Below are 16874 nucleotides of genomic sequence, written 5' to 3'. Positions count from 1 at the left end.
ATAGTTGCTCCAGTCCAGTCCAGTGGTACCTTGTTCTGATAGGATTCTTATGCAACGACTTATCCATTCACTTCAATGTAAAGAGCAGCTCTGCACATGTAGAGCTATCATTTCCATTCAAATAAGTGTGAATGTTCTCATATTGTTTCATAATGTGCAAATATGATAAATTAGGATTGAAAGATGAAATGCATTGAATTTCTCCTTCACATTCACCCTTCTTTGAATTTTGCAATGCAATTCTCCAAAAATGTTTATAAAAATGTACATAAAAACAAATACAATAGTGGAAGTAACACAAAAAATGCATTATATTAGCAGAAATTGGTTGCAAAAATGTATGTGTTAGTCAAAACTACATACAAAATGTGTTTATTAAGAGAAATCCACTCTGAATTTTCATGAGGATTTGGTTTTTTGTTTTGTAAATTGCTGCAGAAACACTGAGAACTGAATTTAAGATTGGCAAAATGAGACAACTGATATTGGCAGATCCTTCCATCCCTAGCAGTAAGGTGAAGGAAAATTAAATAAGGGCAGAGTAGAAAACAAGGGATGAAAAGAGCACCAGGTCACATAATAGCAGAAAAGAAGTAAAAGATCATTCATTTAAAATAAACAAACCCAGATAGGTTTGTTTCTTTCAAAGGCATTCAACAGCCAAATCAATCCTTCGCATTTAGAAGTTAGATTTTAATACAAAGTTCTGGAATTCTAATACAAATTTTCTTGAATGTCTGACATGAAGAATAATTCTTCATACTTGGCAAAGGGATGCAGACATGAAGCTGCCCTTTTCAGTGAAAGGAATGGAGATGCTTATGCAGGAACTCTGCAAGTACATGGAAGCATATGCCCTGTTCAGCACTCAAGTGATTAACCACAAATGGAGTGTGTTTCATTTTAGAAGGCTCTACCTGCCAATTAAAGAACACTGATCAGGATTGCATGCAAGTACATTCAAAGGTAAGTGCTAGTAAGATCTGCAGGACTTACTTCCAGGTTAGTGTGCACGTGATTGCAGTCTAAATAATTTGAAATGTAATTGTTTGTGATAAAGAACATCTTACCATGGTTGTTTCTGCAATGGATCCAAAACTGTTTATAAAGATGTTGCATGTCACATTTACCGGAGGCCCTGTAAATGAAATCAAAACGAGGAGAAATTACTGCTCACACCAAACAAACAAGTCAAAACCTGTGGCTGCTAAACCAGGGATGGCAAACCTTTTTTTAGCCCAAGGTCCACATTCTCTTCTGGACAACCTTTTGGGGGACCACATGCCATGGTGAAAGGAGACGGAGCAATGAAGGTGATGCTTCTCTTTGCACATACACTAGTTTCTATACACCCACCCACTCTGCCCTCCATCCAAGCAAGAAAGAGACATTGTCAGGAGAAGGCAAAGTGGGGTGGGGTGGGGTAAGGATCATTACTAGAGAGAATGTGTGGCCTCTGAGGGGCAGGCTTGGAGGGCATAATTTGGCCCTATGCATGAGCTATGAGAAATGGAGGTAGCACTGCAGCCCTAAGACCACCTTTCATATATCCTTTTCTTTGAGTACCTTTCCATTTCCTTTGTGCATTTTAAAGGATTTCCCCTTAAAACTCCACAGACAAATGGGATAGGATGGGCTTACTTCCATTCCCTTGCAGAACTGGAGTGAAGATTTTCCCACAACCTCTTTTTTCTGTAATCCACAATAGGCTGCCATCCAGAGACCTTGAAAGCCTACGCAAAGTTCATCTGAAGGCCAGATGTTTGGAGAAAAGGCACGTGGGTGAGTAGATGCAGAAAGTCCCAGGTTCGGTCACTGGTATCTCTGAGAAGCTGAAAAGGGCCCCTGAATGGAGCTCAAGGACAGCCACTGTCAGTATGGACTGAATGAACTAGTTGAGCCAACAGTCTGACTCAACAGCAGGACTGGGACCATGTTGGGCTGACAGAATCACAGAATTGTAGATTTGGAAGGAGTCCAAAGGGTCATGTTGTGCAACGCAGGGATCACAATAGAGATTTAACTCTATTCCTGTGCATTAGAGTTTCCCCAAATACACTCATGTAGCAGATACTAGCAACCAAACTTTCCCTCCTAGAATTCATATCAGCTTTGGGAAATTTTTGGGCAGGACAGGGGGAGAGTAGAATTAATCTGGCTCCCAAAATCCTTGGTTCTGCTTACATACATTTAACACTGGGCATGCATGGTGGTGTCACAGTCTTTGTCCTGTTGGTTTTCAAGCATCTCATTCTGCTGCCCCCCCCCCCAATTTGTGAGCGGGAAGAACAAAAGGCTGTTGCCGGAAGGAAGGTGATTAAATGCTCCAATGCACGCATGGAATGCCATTATTCCAACACCTATTGCACAATTGCACAAATTTAATTTAAACTGGATGCTAAAATCGTTTACCTTTGGAGGAGAAAAAGCAATCCATCTGGTGCTACCAGTTGGTAGCTGATCAGAACGATCAGCTAAGTGCCTCCTATGAGACCTATAATAATGGGCAGTATGCTTGTCACTTTCAGTGGAACAATGTACACTGCAGCCTTTCGGTGCAATGACTGAAAGTGACACTGTTTCAACAGATCTATTCCTTTAAGTTAAATCAAATCACATTTTACCGCCCTGACAAGTTAGACAGGGTTGTCAAGTAGAAGAAAAGGGACACACTCCCTCAGGTATCTGTCAAAGGCAGTCTAGACATGTTTCCTGCCTCAACATCCAACATTTGCAGAGGTCCAAAAAACACACACAAAACCCCCACACCCCATTCTGAACACTGGTTGTGTAGCCCTTTGTTTCACATGCATTTGAATGTATATCACTGGATTTTTCTATTCTTTGCTGGGAGATCCACTAGTGAGGATGGGGAACCTGTGGATTTCCAGGCGTTGTTGGACTCTGGTGCTCACAGAGGGGTGCCTAGCAACTTTACTGCGTTCATTTTGCCATGTGTTGAAGATGCACCTCTTTACCACAGCCTTGACAGCTAAGGTATTTGCTGAATTTGTACTCTTTTGTTCCATTGGGATTGGTTTGATAGTTGTAATGGTTTCTATCCATGTGCACTCTGTTGTTCTTTCCTGCTCTGGGACCTTGCGGCAAAGCATGGGCATGAAATATTCTAACTAAATAAATAAATGAGAGCCATCCAGCATGGTCAATGGCCAACGGATAACTGGGCACTGGATCGCCAGGGGTTTTCCATTCCTGAACTAGGAGAACTGTATGTAAATTGCTTTGAGTCCAGTGATTTTTTTCTGGGGATACTCAAGTACTGACACCTTCTCCCCCTCCCCCAATGTTAAAAGTGTGTCATTTACTGTAACAACTTCATGGTGAGTACCAGCACCTTTTTTTCTTTTAAAAAAGCACTGTTTGAGCCACTTAGTAAAGTGATTAATTACTATTATTAATAATAAACACCCGTGGTTCTGCTCACAGTCATGCCCTTCCTTCATGTGGGTACTGCGAGGATGAAATGCCCCTCAAACCCAACACTCGGGAGTACATTCACACTGCACTGCTGAAGAGATGGAGCAATTCAGAATTGTTGCATAAAGGGATTAAATTTCGGAATAAGAATCATTCAATAAGTGCTTGTTATGTCTGAAATGCAGCTTTTGTATGGCTGATGTAAGAAATAATGGATTATTCTTCTGACAGGAAAAGTGCTTTTTGCAGAAGTAATGATCTCCTTTTTAAAAAATTATTCTTATTAAATATTTTCTTGGTTTACAAAAGTACATTCCCTGTCTCTTCTTTTCAGGTTGTGTAGTCGTTCTTACAAATCAGTTACATTTGTTGTGAGACATTAGTGTTGAGTACAGTATAAGGTTGGGGAAGAAGAGGGGGGAAGATGAGGGGTGGGGTGATGAGGCTTATATTCTTTTGTATAGTGTACGTATGTGTTCTCCTTTTTAAAAAAATCAAATAAGGTGTCTTTTGATACTCATTAGTACTTGGTTATTGACACTGTAGTTGGTGTAGCCTCCTCTCTTTTATATATATGGTAACAGGCCAGTTTTGTTGTACTTTCCCTCTTTTCTTCTAACATGCCCTGGGTGCACTTGTGGGGCTAAAGGTGAAAATCATAAATGGGAAATATAATAAACTGCCATGTGAATGCAGCCAATCTCTCTCTCTCTCTCTCTCTCTCTCTCTCTCTCTCTCTCTCCCCAACATATCTAAGTTTCTGTCTGTTATTCAGGAAATAAATGTTTGGATAGTTTAACTTGAATTTTAATCACGAGGGGCAACTTGTATTAGTCTACTGAATGTTAACCTAGAATGTTTGAATTCCTCTCCCACCATCAACTACCAAGTGGACTTGGATATCCCAGACTTAGATACACATCTGTAAAATGGGAATAATTATATATTATCCAAAGTAGTTATAACAAAAGGAGGATATTAGTGCATTTTATTAATTTCCATTCATATCTAATTCCAGGAAAATTAAACTAAACCTAAGGTCCTTCTTGGATAACAATAATAATTAACATGCAAGGTAGAAAATAACCATTAAAAACCACTATGAAGAACCATAGGGTTGTGTCTGAATGAATAAAGCAATTGAATCACTGGAAGATTACAATGATGCCTTGCCACCATTTTGCTACAGGCTAAAAAACAAAAGTTTTTTGATTTATTTATAATGAGCTAGACTGTCATAAGGGATAAGCGGTTGTGTCACTGCTAATGCTTTCCTGCACAGAAGCCAGTAGTAAGAAAACAATGTGCTTGACAATCAATAATTGAAATAATAATTTGCCTGCCGGAAAGTGCTTGAAGCATCCTAGAAAGAACCTCCATACCCCCTCTCCAAAGTATGCAGTCCATGCATGGCAAAGCTGTAAAGATGTAAAGCTGATGGAATGGTGTCTATCAAGCGCCAATTATACTCTACAATAGAGTTTGCTTTTTAAATGATTTTGCATTAGGCTATGGTTTACCATGACCACTTGAATGTGAGAGGTCCCAGAGAACAATTTGCACCTCCTATGCCCCTCTGTGGGGTTTTTTTTTTAGCTAACTGAAGTGTGGCAGAGTGTGTGGAAGATTTAGGATGGATAAAAGAAGCCTCTACTTCATGCAGTGCACAGTCAAACTATGCAACTTGGTCTCCAGGAGGCAGTGATGGCCACTGATTTAGATGGTTTTGAAAGAGGATTAGACAAATTCATGGAGGAGAGAGAGAGAGCTATCAATGGCTACAAGCCATGATGGCTATGCGCCACCTCCACAGTTGGAGGCAGCAGTGCTTCTGAATACCAGTTGCTGGAAACCACAGGAGGGCAGATGCTCTTGTGCTCCTGTTCTGCCCTCCTCGTTTCCCACATTGTTGGCTGCTGTGAGGACAATATGCTGGACCAGATGGGCCATTGGCTGTTCTTAGCTCATTATGAGTCTTTCAAACCAGTAATCACAGCTAAGGTCTCTCCACCTTAACCATGACCTATAGCCAAGGTTTGTTCCATGCTTACAGCTTGTAAGCATACAGTTTGTAAGGAGGAAGAAGATTAAAAGAAGAAGAGTTTGGATTTGATATCCTGCTTTATCACTACCCAAAGGAGTCTCAAAGCGGCTAACATTCTCCTTTCCCTTCCTCCCCCACAACAAACACTCTGTGAGGTGAGTGGGGCTGAGACTTCAAAGAAGTGTGACTGGCCCAAGGTCACCCAGCAGCTGCATGTGGAAGAGCGGGGAATCAAACCCGGTTCACCAGATTACGAGTCTACCGCTCTTAACCACTACACCACACTGGTACACCACACAGGAGAGACCTTAACTGCAACCCCAAGTTCAATTTGGCATAGTTGATGCACCATACTGAGCTAAAAAGCCCAGGGAGGAGAAGGAATGTGCAATTCTGCCAATTTTGGTTTCTATCAGGCCTCATCCACGCTCTTTCTTTTCCTGTGCCTAGAAAGCAGAGATCGGAGCAGTTTTCTGCTAGTCCTGTGCTTTTCTAGGCATGGTTCCAAGCGGTTTTGCCTTCACCCCACCACTTTCCCCCAGAAAACCCACTTTTTAGCCAGAAGTCAGAACTAACGGCCATCCATGGAAAAGCCAATTGCTGCTTGTTCCAATTTAGCACTAAACTGCTGGTTTTCCCACAGGGAAAGCAGTGCGGCACACAGAGATATGGATAAGCCCTTAGTTTCTCATTTCCCCCACATATGTTGTTTTCCACATTTCCACATCAGTTTGCAGATTTCTTGACAAAAACAAACCCCTTCAGCCTTTTAGTGTGATTTTCTCCTATTATACACATTTTTGTATGCAGTTTTCCTTATATACACTTTTTTCAATGCAGTTTCTCCTAGCAGAATGCATTTTTGTATCATGTTTTCATTAATATCTGCATTTTTATGCACACTTTACCCTAGTATATGCATTCTTATACATGCTACTTCGCTGGAAAACAACACTGTGGAATTTGGAACTGTGTGTAGTTCAAGGGGTATTGTGCCTTGTTTAAAAAAGTGTGAATTAGGTAGGCTCACCTTTAAATTATAACTGAATTGAAATTCTTCCTATTCCTGGTGAGAAGCAATGTGGCTGCCTCAGGAGCCAGGACATTTGAGCATTCATGCTAAGTCATTGGTTGGCTTTAGATGCAGAGTCCAAAATAATACGAAATTCTATTTGGCAATATTTTCACCCACAGTATAGAAACACACACAAACCAAAAGCTCGGCAAGGAGGATGCTGATCTGAACAATAAGTTTGAACCTCTCCTTGCCGGTATTCCCGCAATTGACATCTTTAAATGGCATCTCAAGGTGTTCCTGTTTATCTTTGCTTTTGGAACATGAATTGTATTGTTTCTGGGCTATGATTTTACAGATATTACTTAGTGCTTTAGTATTTTAATTGCAATCTTGTGATTTTATTGATATTTTTATAGCATGATTGTTTCAGTTTTATGTTGCTGTTAAGCCACTCTGTGGCAGAAGGAGAAGGACAGGACTTAAAAACATTGAAACTAACTACTGCATAATAGTTCAGATTTATTTTATTTTTTTGCAAAGTACGCTTTTAAGAAAGAGAAAAATGCCAAATTAGACTTGTGTCCCTTCTGTATTCCAGCAATTACAAAATAAGGCTTTTGATATTTAGAATACATGTTGCAGAAGAATTCACTACGTGCTCAACATCTGCCCTATTCCACAGTTGGCATGACCTCCTGGTGTCTATAATAAGCTCCACTATCCAATCTCCAAATGACCCTCCATGCCTTCAGCTTTCTACTAATGCTTTCCCCCGGAGATCTTTAAAAGATTCCAATAAAAAGTGGAAAGAGATTGGATTGCCTCCTATTATTTGCCTGAAGTCATCTTCTGTGCAGCGTAGCTAAGGTAGATTGAACTTGAAGTTTATGTGCTAATGGGAATAACTATGGTAAGTAAACGAGAACAGCTTCGGCTGCAAAGCAGTGGCAGTGGGGGAGAGAGAGTAATTAGGAAGATGATACCAGCACAACATCAGGAAAGTAATATTAGAAGTGCATATCTTATGTAACTGTGCAAGTTCACTTATATAGCAACCTTCTTTTTTCTCTCACCAAGCAAAAAACCCAAGCACACAAGGCTCAGCACATATGGAACAGCTGCCCATGGAGGCAGAATTAAATGGTTCCCTATGGCTAAGAAGCTGTTTGTGTGAAGTGGTTCCCTGAGTTGCTATGCAGATGAAGGAATTCAGGCTGCTCCTCTGCACATGTTTGGGTTTAAGGTTTTGAGGACATTGAGAACACTGATAGCTTACTATGTGGTCCAAGTCACCATGGGGAATGATTTAAATAAACCTCCCGATGGAAACCATTTTGTGTGAAAGAGAATATCTAGAAAGAGGGGAGCACCGTATGCAAGCAAATGGGATAAAATGGTCTAGCAACCTACATTCCCACATTATTCTGAGTTTAAACTTTGCTACTGAAGGCTCTCTCCTGCATTTTGAATCCAGGAACCCAGCCAATCCATACACATGGGTCAGAGGGTTTCATATTTTCCACCCACATATAATTGCATGATGCAGTCCTCCACAGGGGTGGTATGAACACAAATACTGGACACGAATACTGGAATCATGTGAGCAGGACAAACTGTGTGTGTCTTTCCCAATTAGGTGATTATTGTGTGTGAAAGACCCACACAATTGACTTATTCATACACATCACTATTGAAAAAGATTCCAATACAAGGACAGAGCCAGGATCAGCTATGGCTGAGCCATCTGAAACCCATGTGGTCGTCTCCCTCCTTTAGGAATGGTGGGCATTGCTCTAGAAGTTTGAACCAGCAGAAGAACATGTAGTTGTTTTAAAAAAGAAAAGATTGCTGAAGTGTGAATGATCAAAACCATATTCTCAATTATGAGCCAAACATTTTTCTTGCTTCTAAAACAATTCAAGCAACATTATAACCCAAATGGACACCTGGGAGATGACATTACCTTTGAAGTTCGGTCTTATTCTTGCATCGTAGCCAGACATCCTACCCATTAATTTATCCAGGAAATCTGATGGAGACATTGGCATGCTGCGTGATCTTGCACTGTCTGTTTCCTTCGTGGCCACCAAACTAAAAGCAAGCAAAATCCACACTTTTAATCAGCTTAAGCATCCAACATTTTTGAGATTCAAAAATGATGTCTTTGCAAGAATGAGCTTAAATGATAATTGTTGAAAACTAAATTGAGAATTTCATTGGTACTACAATTTCCCCCTTACCCTAAATTAACCAAACATATTTTAACAGAATAACACCAAATGAGAAAATGAATATACAGTATTTTTAAGGTTGCCATCCTAAGCAAATATCAGTGGAAACCAAAGTTGTGGCTTAGTGGGAAAAGGTTGTACCAAAGCTCTTTTAATATATTTCATCTGGGATGCCCAATAAGTGAATGACTCCCATTGTGAAATATATTTCCATGGGATATAAACCCTATTCAGGAGTTCAACTCATGAGTAAGTGGCCCAAATGCAACAACAGAGGTTCTTACATGAGAGTAAGAAGGAAAGCTTTATTTAAGGCTTACAATGGCAGAGGTCAGGCTATGGGTACAGATTCCCAAAAGCACAGCTAGAGAATTTAAGATCAGCATCAGGGATCTAAAACTAGATGAAAGCTGCAAAGATGTCCCAACAAATGGTCACACGTCCCTGTCAGATTTTGAGTTCAGCTGTGGCGTGCTCTCCCTGTGAGGCTGACACACTTGGAGGCACAAGCTTCTATGAAGAGCATGTATCTGTTACCAATAGCAGAGGCAGCCCTGAGTTTTCAATGATGGGATGGAGGTCAGTCCCCCAAGCTGTTGCTCCAGCTGCCCAGACTCCCCTCCTGGCAGGTTAAAACCCTCGTCCATTGCTAGGGAATCTTGCTGCTCCAGGGCTAGAGCAGGATAGGCAGCTAATGTAGGACTGCCTACATTTCCCCAACATCTAAATGCACAGGAGGCCACATCCTCCCTCTCAGCTTGCTCCCCACATGTGGTGCCTTCCATGCTCTGCTTCTCAACTTCCTCATCGGACAGCAACAGCTGCTCCACTTGGATTCACGATAGTAGAACATGGGAGTAGAAGTGATTACCTTAAGCTTTGGCCCCTCCCTCACCTGCTACAAGTTGTGGCCTTTTCCTGTTCACGGGGCCTTCCCTCACCACATATAATCCTGATTTCCCAGAGCTCCTCTTTGTGTGGGGAACCTACACAGTTAGGGCAGCATTCCCCAACCCACAGCAAATGGTCACCCTGCAACTTGCTGAGGGAAACAGCAGGGGTCAGAGACAGCACCTTCTATTTGCCACCATAGATTACTGGATATCCACGGGAAGACTGAATTTGAGAGCTGAATTTGAGAGTAATTACCCTCTCTCACTGCTGTTCTCCAGTGGGTAGTGTTCAGAGAACTGCCTCTGTTGATTCTGGAAGTAGCATACAGTGGTACCTCTGGTTAAGAAATTAATTCGTTCCAGACGTCCATTCTTAACCTGAAACTGTTCTTAACTGGAGGTACCCCTTTAGCTAATGGGGCCTCCTGCTGCCACCACGCCACCGCCGTGCAATTTCTGTTCTTATCCTGAGGTAAAGTTCTTAACCCAAGGTACTACTTCTGGGTTAGTGGAGTCTGTAACCCGAAGTGTTTGTAACCCGAGGTGTTTGAAACCCAAGGTACCACTGTATAGCCACCATGACTAATGGCATTACACAAGAATAAATTACAAGACTGACTGGTAATGCATACAAAGATTCCCCCAGTCACCCACCAATGGCCGAATTCTCTGTACTTATGCTGTGTTGTATAAATAACATACAGTCGTACCTTGGATCCCAAATGCCTTGGCTCCTGAACAAATCGGCTTCCAAATGATCAAAACCCAGAAGTGAGTGTTCCAGTTTTCGAATGATTTTTGGAAGCCTTGTGTGGCTTCCGATTGGCTGCAGGATGCTCCTGCAGCAACTTGGAAGCCACGCCTTGATTTTCGAACAGTTTCAGGAGTCGAACGGACTCCCAGAATTCATTCTGTTTGAGAACCAAGGTATGACTGTATAGGAATGGACTTGGTAGCACAGCCATGTGCATATATTCACAGTGTTCAGCTGGGTTTACATCCATTTAAATGGGCATGGATTGCAGCTTCAGAGTCTGAACATGCAGCTGAATACAAGCAGGTGCCATTAATTAAGTGTTTGGATGTTGCAGCAAGAGCCACCCCTGTTGGGTTTTATGCGTGAAGGTGCCTATGCAAATTTGACTGGCAGTCATAGACTTTGAGGGTGTGGTAGAGAGAAATTGGCTAAAGCGATCAAATCCCAATCCCTTTTACGCATGTTGGATCAACCATTTGCACAGAGCTACTGCTGTATCACAGATTAAAACTGTTCCATGTACTGCCACCCAATGTCAAGGACACCTCTTAATGTCAGGGGGAAAGCATTAGAGTTTCAGAACAAGATGCCACCCATTATCTTTCATTCTTGTCTTTTTAACTTGGTTCATCCTTCGACATGCTTTCTTCTGAATCTACTTCAACGGTTTGTCTCAGCCATTTCCTAGAGCAACACAAATCCATTTCATACAAACGTTGAAGTAGGTGACTCCTTATGAAAGCTCGGCCCACAGGAAAAACACATAAAGTACCCCTGCATCATGTGACTTTTGCTGCTTACACATTACAGCTTAAACCATATCACACACAGCTCCCTAAGAGGCTTTGCATCACAACAATTTGGCATGGTGGCAGCAATGACACCACAAGAGTAAAACAAGTATTAAGCCTCCAGTGACTACTCTTCAACCAGGCCTTGGGCTGATTAATACTCTACAGCCTTTTAAGTGTATCTGTGGGAAGGGGGGGCGTTATTGTTTTGTTGTTTTGGTTTAATTATTTACTTGTGTTTTACCCTGTATTTTATTCTGTGAACTGCCTTGAGATCTTCTGATGAAAGGCAGTATATTAAATAAATAAAAATAATAAGATAAGAATACTCTTCTACATTTTACCTGTGTCACACATTTCAGGGGAGGGGGAATACATCATTTTCTTCTAAATCCATTTGAATGACGCTACAGCTGTGCTTCTAAAACAGTGGGGCACATACCCACTAGTGGACCTTGGTGCAACAGCCTGCCCTGCCCTTTAGCTATGTCACCCCCCTTTTGCTTGGACTAATGCCAGCATTAGAATCTTTTTGTATGCTGAGTAAAAATGGCTAGAGGAAAGTCTCCTTCTTCTGAGGCAAAAGTGCAAGAGAAGGTGCTGAAGGAAAATTGAAAGTGAGATAAAATGTGTGGGTGGCATTCAGTTCTTGTCCAGATTAGATCAATTGAAGTTAATGGACATGGCTAACGTAGCTTTATTATGGTACGTTCTACAGAAAGACAGCTTACCTAAAACTGCCAGCATAGTGCTTGAGGTGTTGTTATGCACCCCATAATCTGGATAAAACAATATCTCCCCTGAAGTAAACTCTTCACCCCAGGAGGTCATATGGCACCCGATTGTTCCAGATAACTCATTGTGCACAAAGTTCATCTTCCTTTAAAAGAAGCCTCTGCAGTAGAATTACAACTAAAAGCAACTCTCTCCCAGGCAAAATTGTCATCTTGGCCCAGCATGAAAAGTGTCATTTTTAATATCTTGCTCTTCTTGTGCGTTCTGAACTCTCTGTGACATTCTAAAGGATGTTCACATACACAGAAGATCACAGTCCCAGTATAACCTATTTCAACTACAATGTTAGTTTATTTTTATTTTAAATAGAATTGTTTGTAGGTCCCCTAAAAATAATCTAGTCAATAAATACAAAGAACGGTTACAGCAGTCTGTGCTGAAAAGAACCCAAAACACCCCTGAAGGGGGAAGAAATGTAGTGTTTGGCTTCATACTATTTTTTACAAGTGCTTGACCCCTCAATACATCACTCAGTACTCATCACAGTATTACTCCAGTTACTAGGAGTCATACCTGATTAATAAAAAATGTTTCTTTATGAGGCACTCAGTCTCTGCTGTTGCTTCACCTGCTCCCGAGCCTCAACACTAAGAATTAGGTGTGGTGTAAATTTAAAACCAGCCTATACTCTGCACAAACTCAGGCATTCTTGATTCTTCATATCTGTAGTACATGACTTGAGTCCTGGCACTGAACTGAAAGCAATATGTCTCTTCTAGGCCCAAGACACTGACACAATGCTGTTGCTTGAGTGCAAAACCAAATGATACCAAGAATCATAGAGTTGGAAGGAACCCTGAGGATCATCTAGTCCAAACCCCTGCAGTGCAGGAATATGAAGCTGTCCCATACAGGGGTCAAACTTGCAACCTTGGCATTATCAGCACCATGCTCTAACCAACTGAGCTATATAGGCTGACATACAGTTGAAAAGGACCTTAATGCACAATGGAAACAAATATGTTGATGCTGAAGATCTGTGCTGTGAACTTACAGCAATAGCTCAAGGACTTCCAAAGTATTTCTCTTCATATGACAACAAAAATTCCTGGATAATGTGCCTAATGTTTCTGTTGCTCTAAGGTTCCAGTTACAGATAGGTAGCCGTGTTGGTCTGCCATATCAAAATAAAAAAAAATTCTTCCAGTAGCACCTTAAAGACCAACTAAGTTAGTTCTTGGTATGAGCTTTCGTGTGCATGCACACTTCTTAAGATAAGTAATTGAGTAATGCCCCTCCCCACCTTCTCACTATATAGAAGGATCTGGCAACTTCTGTTTCAGTGTATCTGAAGAAGTGTGCATGCACACGAAAGCTCATACCAAGAACTAACTTAGTTGATCTTTAAGGTGCTACTGGAAGGAATTTTTTTATGTTGCTCTAAGGGTCCTTCTAAACACCTCCAGTATCAGTGGCATGTGGTAACCGCACTTTCTGAAAGTGCAAACTTATAAGAACTTACATATGCTCAACAATGTTTCAAAAGAGACTACTTGGTTTGTCAATTATATCATTTGAACATGCTCAAGCATCAGCCCTTGACCTGAAGGAACTAGTGGCCAAATTAGCAAAGGAAAAGGCATGCAAAGTGATATTTTGATGTGCCTAAAATTGAAACTTTTTAGAGACAAGATGATTCAAAAAGATTTGTGTGCTAAAACATCTTCTTCTGCATTTGAGAAAGATAATAAAAGATTGTTGTGTTACTTATTCTTGCAATTTAAATGAAATTTAGCAGTTTCAAGTTTTGTGCTTTTCATTCCCCCCCCCCCACAAGGTATCTGTTTTTGAAAATTGAAGATAGAATCAGTGGCGTAGCGTGGGTTGTCAGCACCCAGGGCAAGGCAAGTAATTTGCACCCCCTAACCCAGGTAGGGGCAGAGAGCTGCGAGTGCGAGCGCGCACCCCCAGATGTTGCGCCTGGTGCGGCCGGCCCCCCTGCACCCCCCACGCTACGCCACTGGATAGAATTCTTTTTAGGTGGGATGCAAGTGCTTAGCCTTGCCTAGGGCACAAGATAACCCCGACAGCTGCACTGAACACAATGCATGCCAGAGAGATGACCATCCAACTTTCCCTAACATCAAGGAATCATTTACAGCATTCTGAGGTGCTGTGAAGGAGCCCACCTTGGACCTAAACACCCATATTTCTGGTTTGACTAATGAAAGAGCAGCTTCAGCTTGAATGCTTGCTAAAAGCTGGAAAAGACTTTTCAGTGGAGTGTGATAAGGGAATTCATGGAAGAAACACATTCAAGCACAGGCAAATAGGCAAGTACTTACAGTAGATGGGCATTAACAACATCAAAGTTTTATAAGCAGTGCACTGAAGGAAAAACTGATATCAGTTTATGTCTACATCTGACAAAGTATCAGTCTTGTGTGGGCATGCATATTGAATATCAAACATGTATACTACATCTGAAGAACATACCATACTATACTGGTCTGACCACAGCTGGAGAGGACATCATTCTTGAATAGCAGTTAGGAAAAAATGACAGCCACATGTTAAGAAACTGTCCTTCCAAACAGAAACACCCCAAATAATATCAAAGTCTGCTGCTGACAAAGAACTGTGAAGAATACTGCCACCTGTATTTGTATTGTCCATTATTAAAAAAAAATATTTGCAGAATATTTTTAAGGGCAGAAGAAAAACAAACAAACAAACAAGCTTAGGTACTAGTTTCTTCTCCCACCTCTAGATTAGAGACTGGAAGCAATAAAACAGTAAAGTCACCATAAGTGCTTCCTTACCAAGTAAAATCTGAGTATTGTGTTGTTATGGGTTTGGGGTGTTCAACTCTATGCTGAGACCCACCAGATACCCTCACCTGGTTTAGCTGGCCAGTTGAAGCCATTCCCAGGGTGTGGCTGCTGTCACGTACCAACAGCTTCTAGGAGCCACAAGGGAGAGCTGAGTGCAGGGTGGGGACCAAAGGTGGACAAACTATCCCAGAAGGAGCATGATATGTCACCCACCAAATGTACTACCCCTCCCCGAACACCCCATACACCCCAAATACACAAGTAACATTCCAAACATATAGTACATTGTCTAGAGGCCCCATCCAGCCCCCACAAGGACGACACACAACTAGAAATTTAGTTCTTTATTGGCAAAGCACTAAATTACATCAGCTCCTAAGGCACAAGAATTACATGCTGCACTCCTACTAAAGAGCTTGCTAGGCACGTCCCTCTTCAGACCTGTGCTCCTACCCAACAGTTGGAGCAACAGCGTGCCATGCCCCCTTCAGCACATTTAAACCCCCTCCTCTGACATGGTGTGCACAAGTGTGGCATTCGTACGGAGCCCCTGGTCGTTTCACAGACTATTGACCCATACACCACTAATCCGCTGCCACCAACCAGGTTCTCCCGGGTAAACCACTCAGTCTCAGTCAGGTTCTCAAGTTAACAACGAAGATTGTAGTTTATTGCAAACACAAATAAACTTTAAATGCATTTGAAACGCTGTTACCCTTTACGCTCTTAGTCTTATTTTATCCTCTCTCTAACTCTTCTACCTCCCCTCACACAAGAACCAACTGCACTGTCTCTCTATTTCCATCTGTCTTCCAACTGCTTTAACTCCCATCTGCTTTTCCCCAACTGCTTTCCCCCAACTGTCTAAACCTCTGGCTAAGTCTTTTAAAAAACAGGTAGGCTCTACCTCTGGCTTTTCTATTGGTCTACCTATTACCCTTTCTCTCCCCCTGTACAGACATTTCCAAAAGAATGGGCAAATGCCACAACAAGCAACCAGCAACTTCTGCTACACTGCATCTCCAACTGTTCCTGAAACTTTAAGCCCTTCCTTGTCCTTTGAGACAGTAGGGGAGGCGATGGAGGAGATTCTAACAGCCCAACTCTCTTTGGGACCGCCTCTTCCACCTCTGCACCTTCCAGCAACTCTTCCCCCACCTCTGAGTCTTTTCTCCCTGCTTCACAGGTGGAACAAAACCACTCAAATCACTGGCTCAATTCTCTGAATCATTCTCCTGCCCCTCTGCCTCCTCTGCACAACCTTCAGATTCCTGCCTGTTCCTGACATAGGACAATGCAAAAAACAACAAAACAACAAAACAAAACATCCCCCCAGCTTTTCAGGTTTTTAGTTCAGTGTCACAATGACTAAGTTATATATGTTTAGCCTAGATGGTAGATTTGCTAGCCTAGCCTAGCTCCACTGTAGGTCACTTCTAGTTACTGTAACATCGGCAAGTGAAGGAGTAAGTAGAAACACAGTTAGCGGCTATGTATTTATATATTTGACAGAAAAACAAATTCATGCAGGGAACCTTAACAAGAAACTAATGAGACATATTTTGCTCACAGATAGTTTCTGTGAAGAATTGCCCAGTTATATCACATGCTGCCTTTGCAAAACAAGACTCTTTAATGAGTGGTTGCACAATATAAAGGCACATTTCTTTATTACCATTGCAGTTACAGCTTCCATTAGTAATAATGCAAGTTTTATATATGAGGAAGGCATGTAATTATTCTCCTCATGTTCTGCATATCTTTATTAGCAGCTTTAAAAACAACACAACACTTGGACTTCAAGTGTTTAGACCAGCCTTCACCAGCTTGGTTCCCTCTAGATATTTTGGACTACAAACGCCTACCAGTGAGAGCCAGTGTGGTGTAGTAGTTAAGAGTGGTAGACTCGTAATCTGGTGAACCGGGTTCGTGTCTCCGCTCCTCCACATGCAGCTGCTGGGTGACCTTGGGCTAGTCACACTTCTCTGAAGTCTCTCAGCCCCACTCACCTCACAGAGTGTTTGTTGTGGTGGAGGAAGGGAAAGGAGAATGTTAGCAGCTTTGAGACTCCTTCGGGCAGTGATAAAGTGAGATATCAAATTCAAACTGTTTTACCAGCTCCAGCCATCACTC

General features: G+C 41.8%; 1 protein-coding gene across 2 annotated transcripts in view; it reads right to left on the bottom strand.

The window, feature by feature from the left end:
* Positions 1-16874, bottom strand: part of GLRA3 (glycine receptor alpha 3) — a 76710-nt gene that overhangs the window by 46296 nt on the left and 13540 nt on the right. For both annotated transcript variants that reach the window (XM_081208964.1, XM_081208963.1), the window contains exons 2-3: positions 8464-8591; positions 1071-1138 (exon numbers count right to left, since the gene is read on the bottom strand). In XM_081208964.1, coding sequence (XP_081065090.1) covers positions 1071-1138; positions 8464-8591 — 196 coding nt within the window. The remainder of the gene's footprint in view (positions 1-1070; positions 1139-8463; positions 8592-16874) is intronic.

Source organism: Podarcis bocagei, assembly GCF_964188305.1.
Source record: "Podarcis bocagei genome assembly, chromosome: 9".
In the NCBI taxonomy this organism is placed as follows: Eukaryota; Metazoa; Chordata; class Lepidosauria; order Squamata; family Lacertidae; genus Podarcis; species Podarcis bocagei.
The sequence above is the reverse complement of the archived record's forward strand: the minus strand, read 5'-3'. Positions and strand labels throughout refer to the sequence as shown.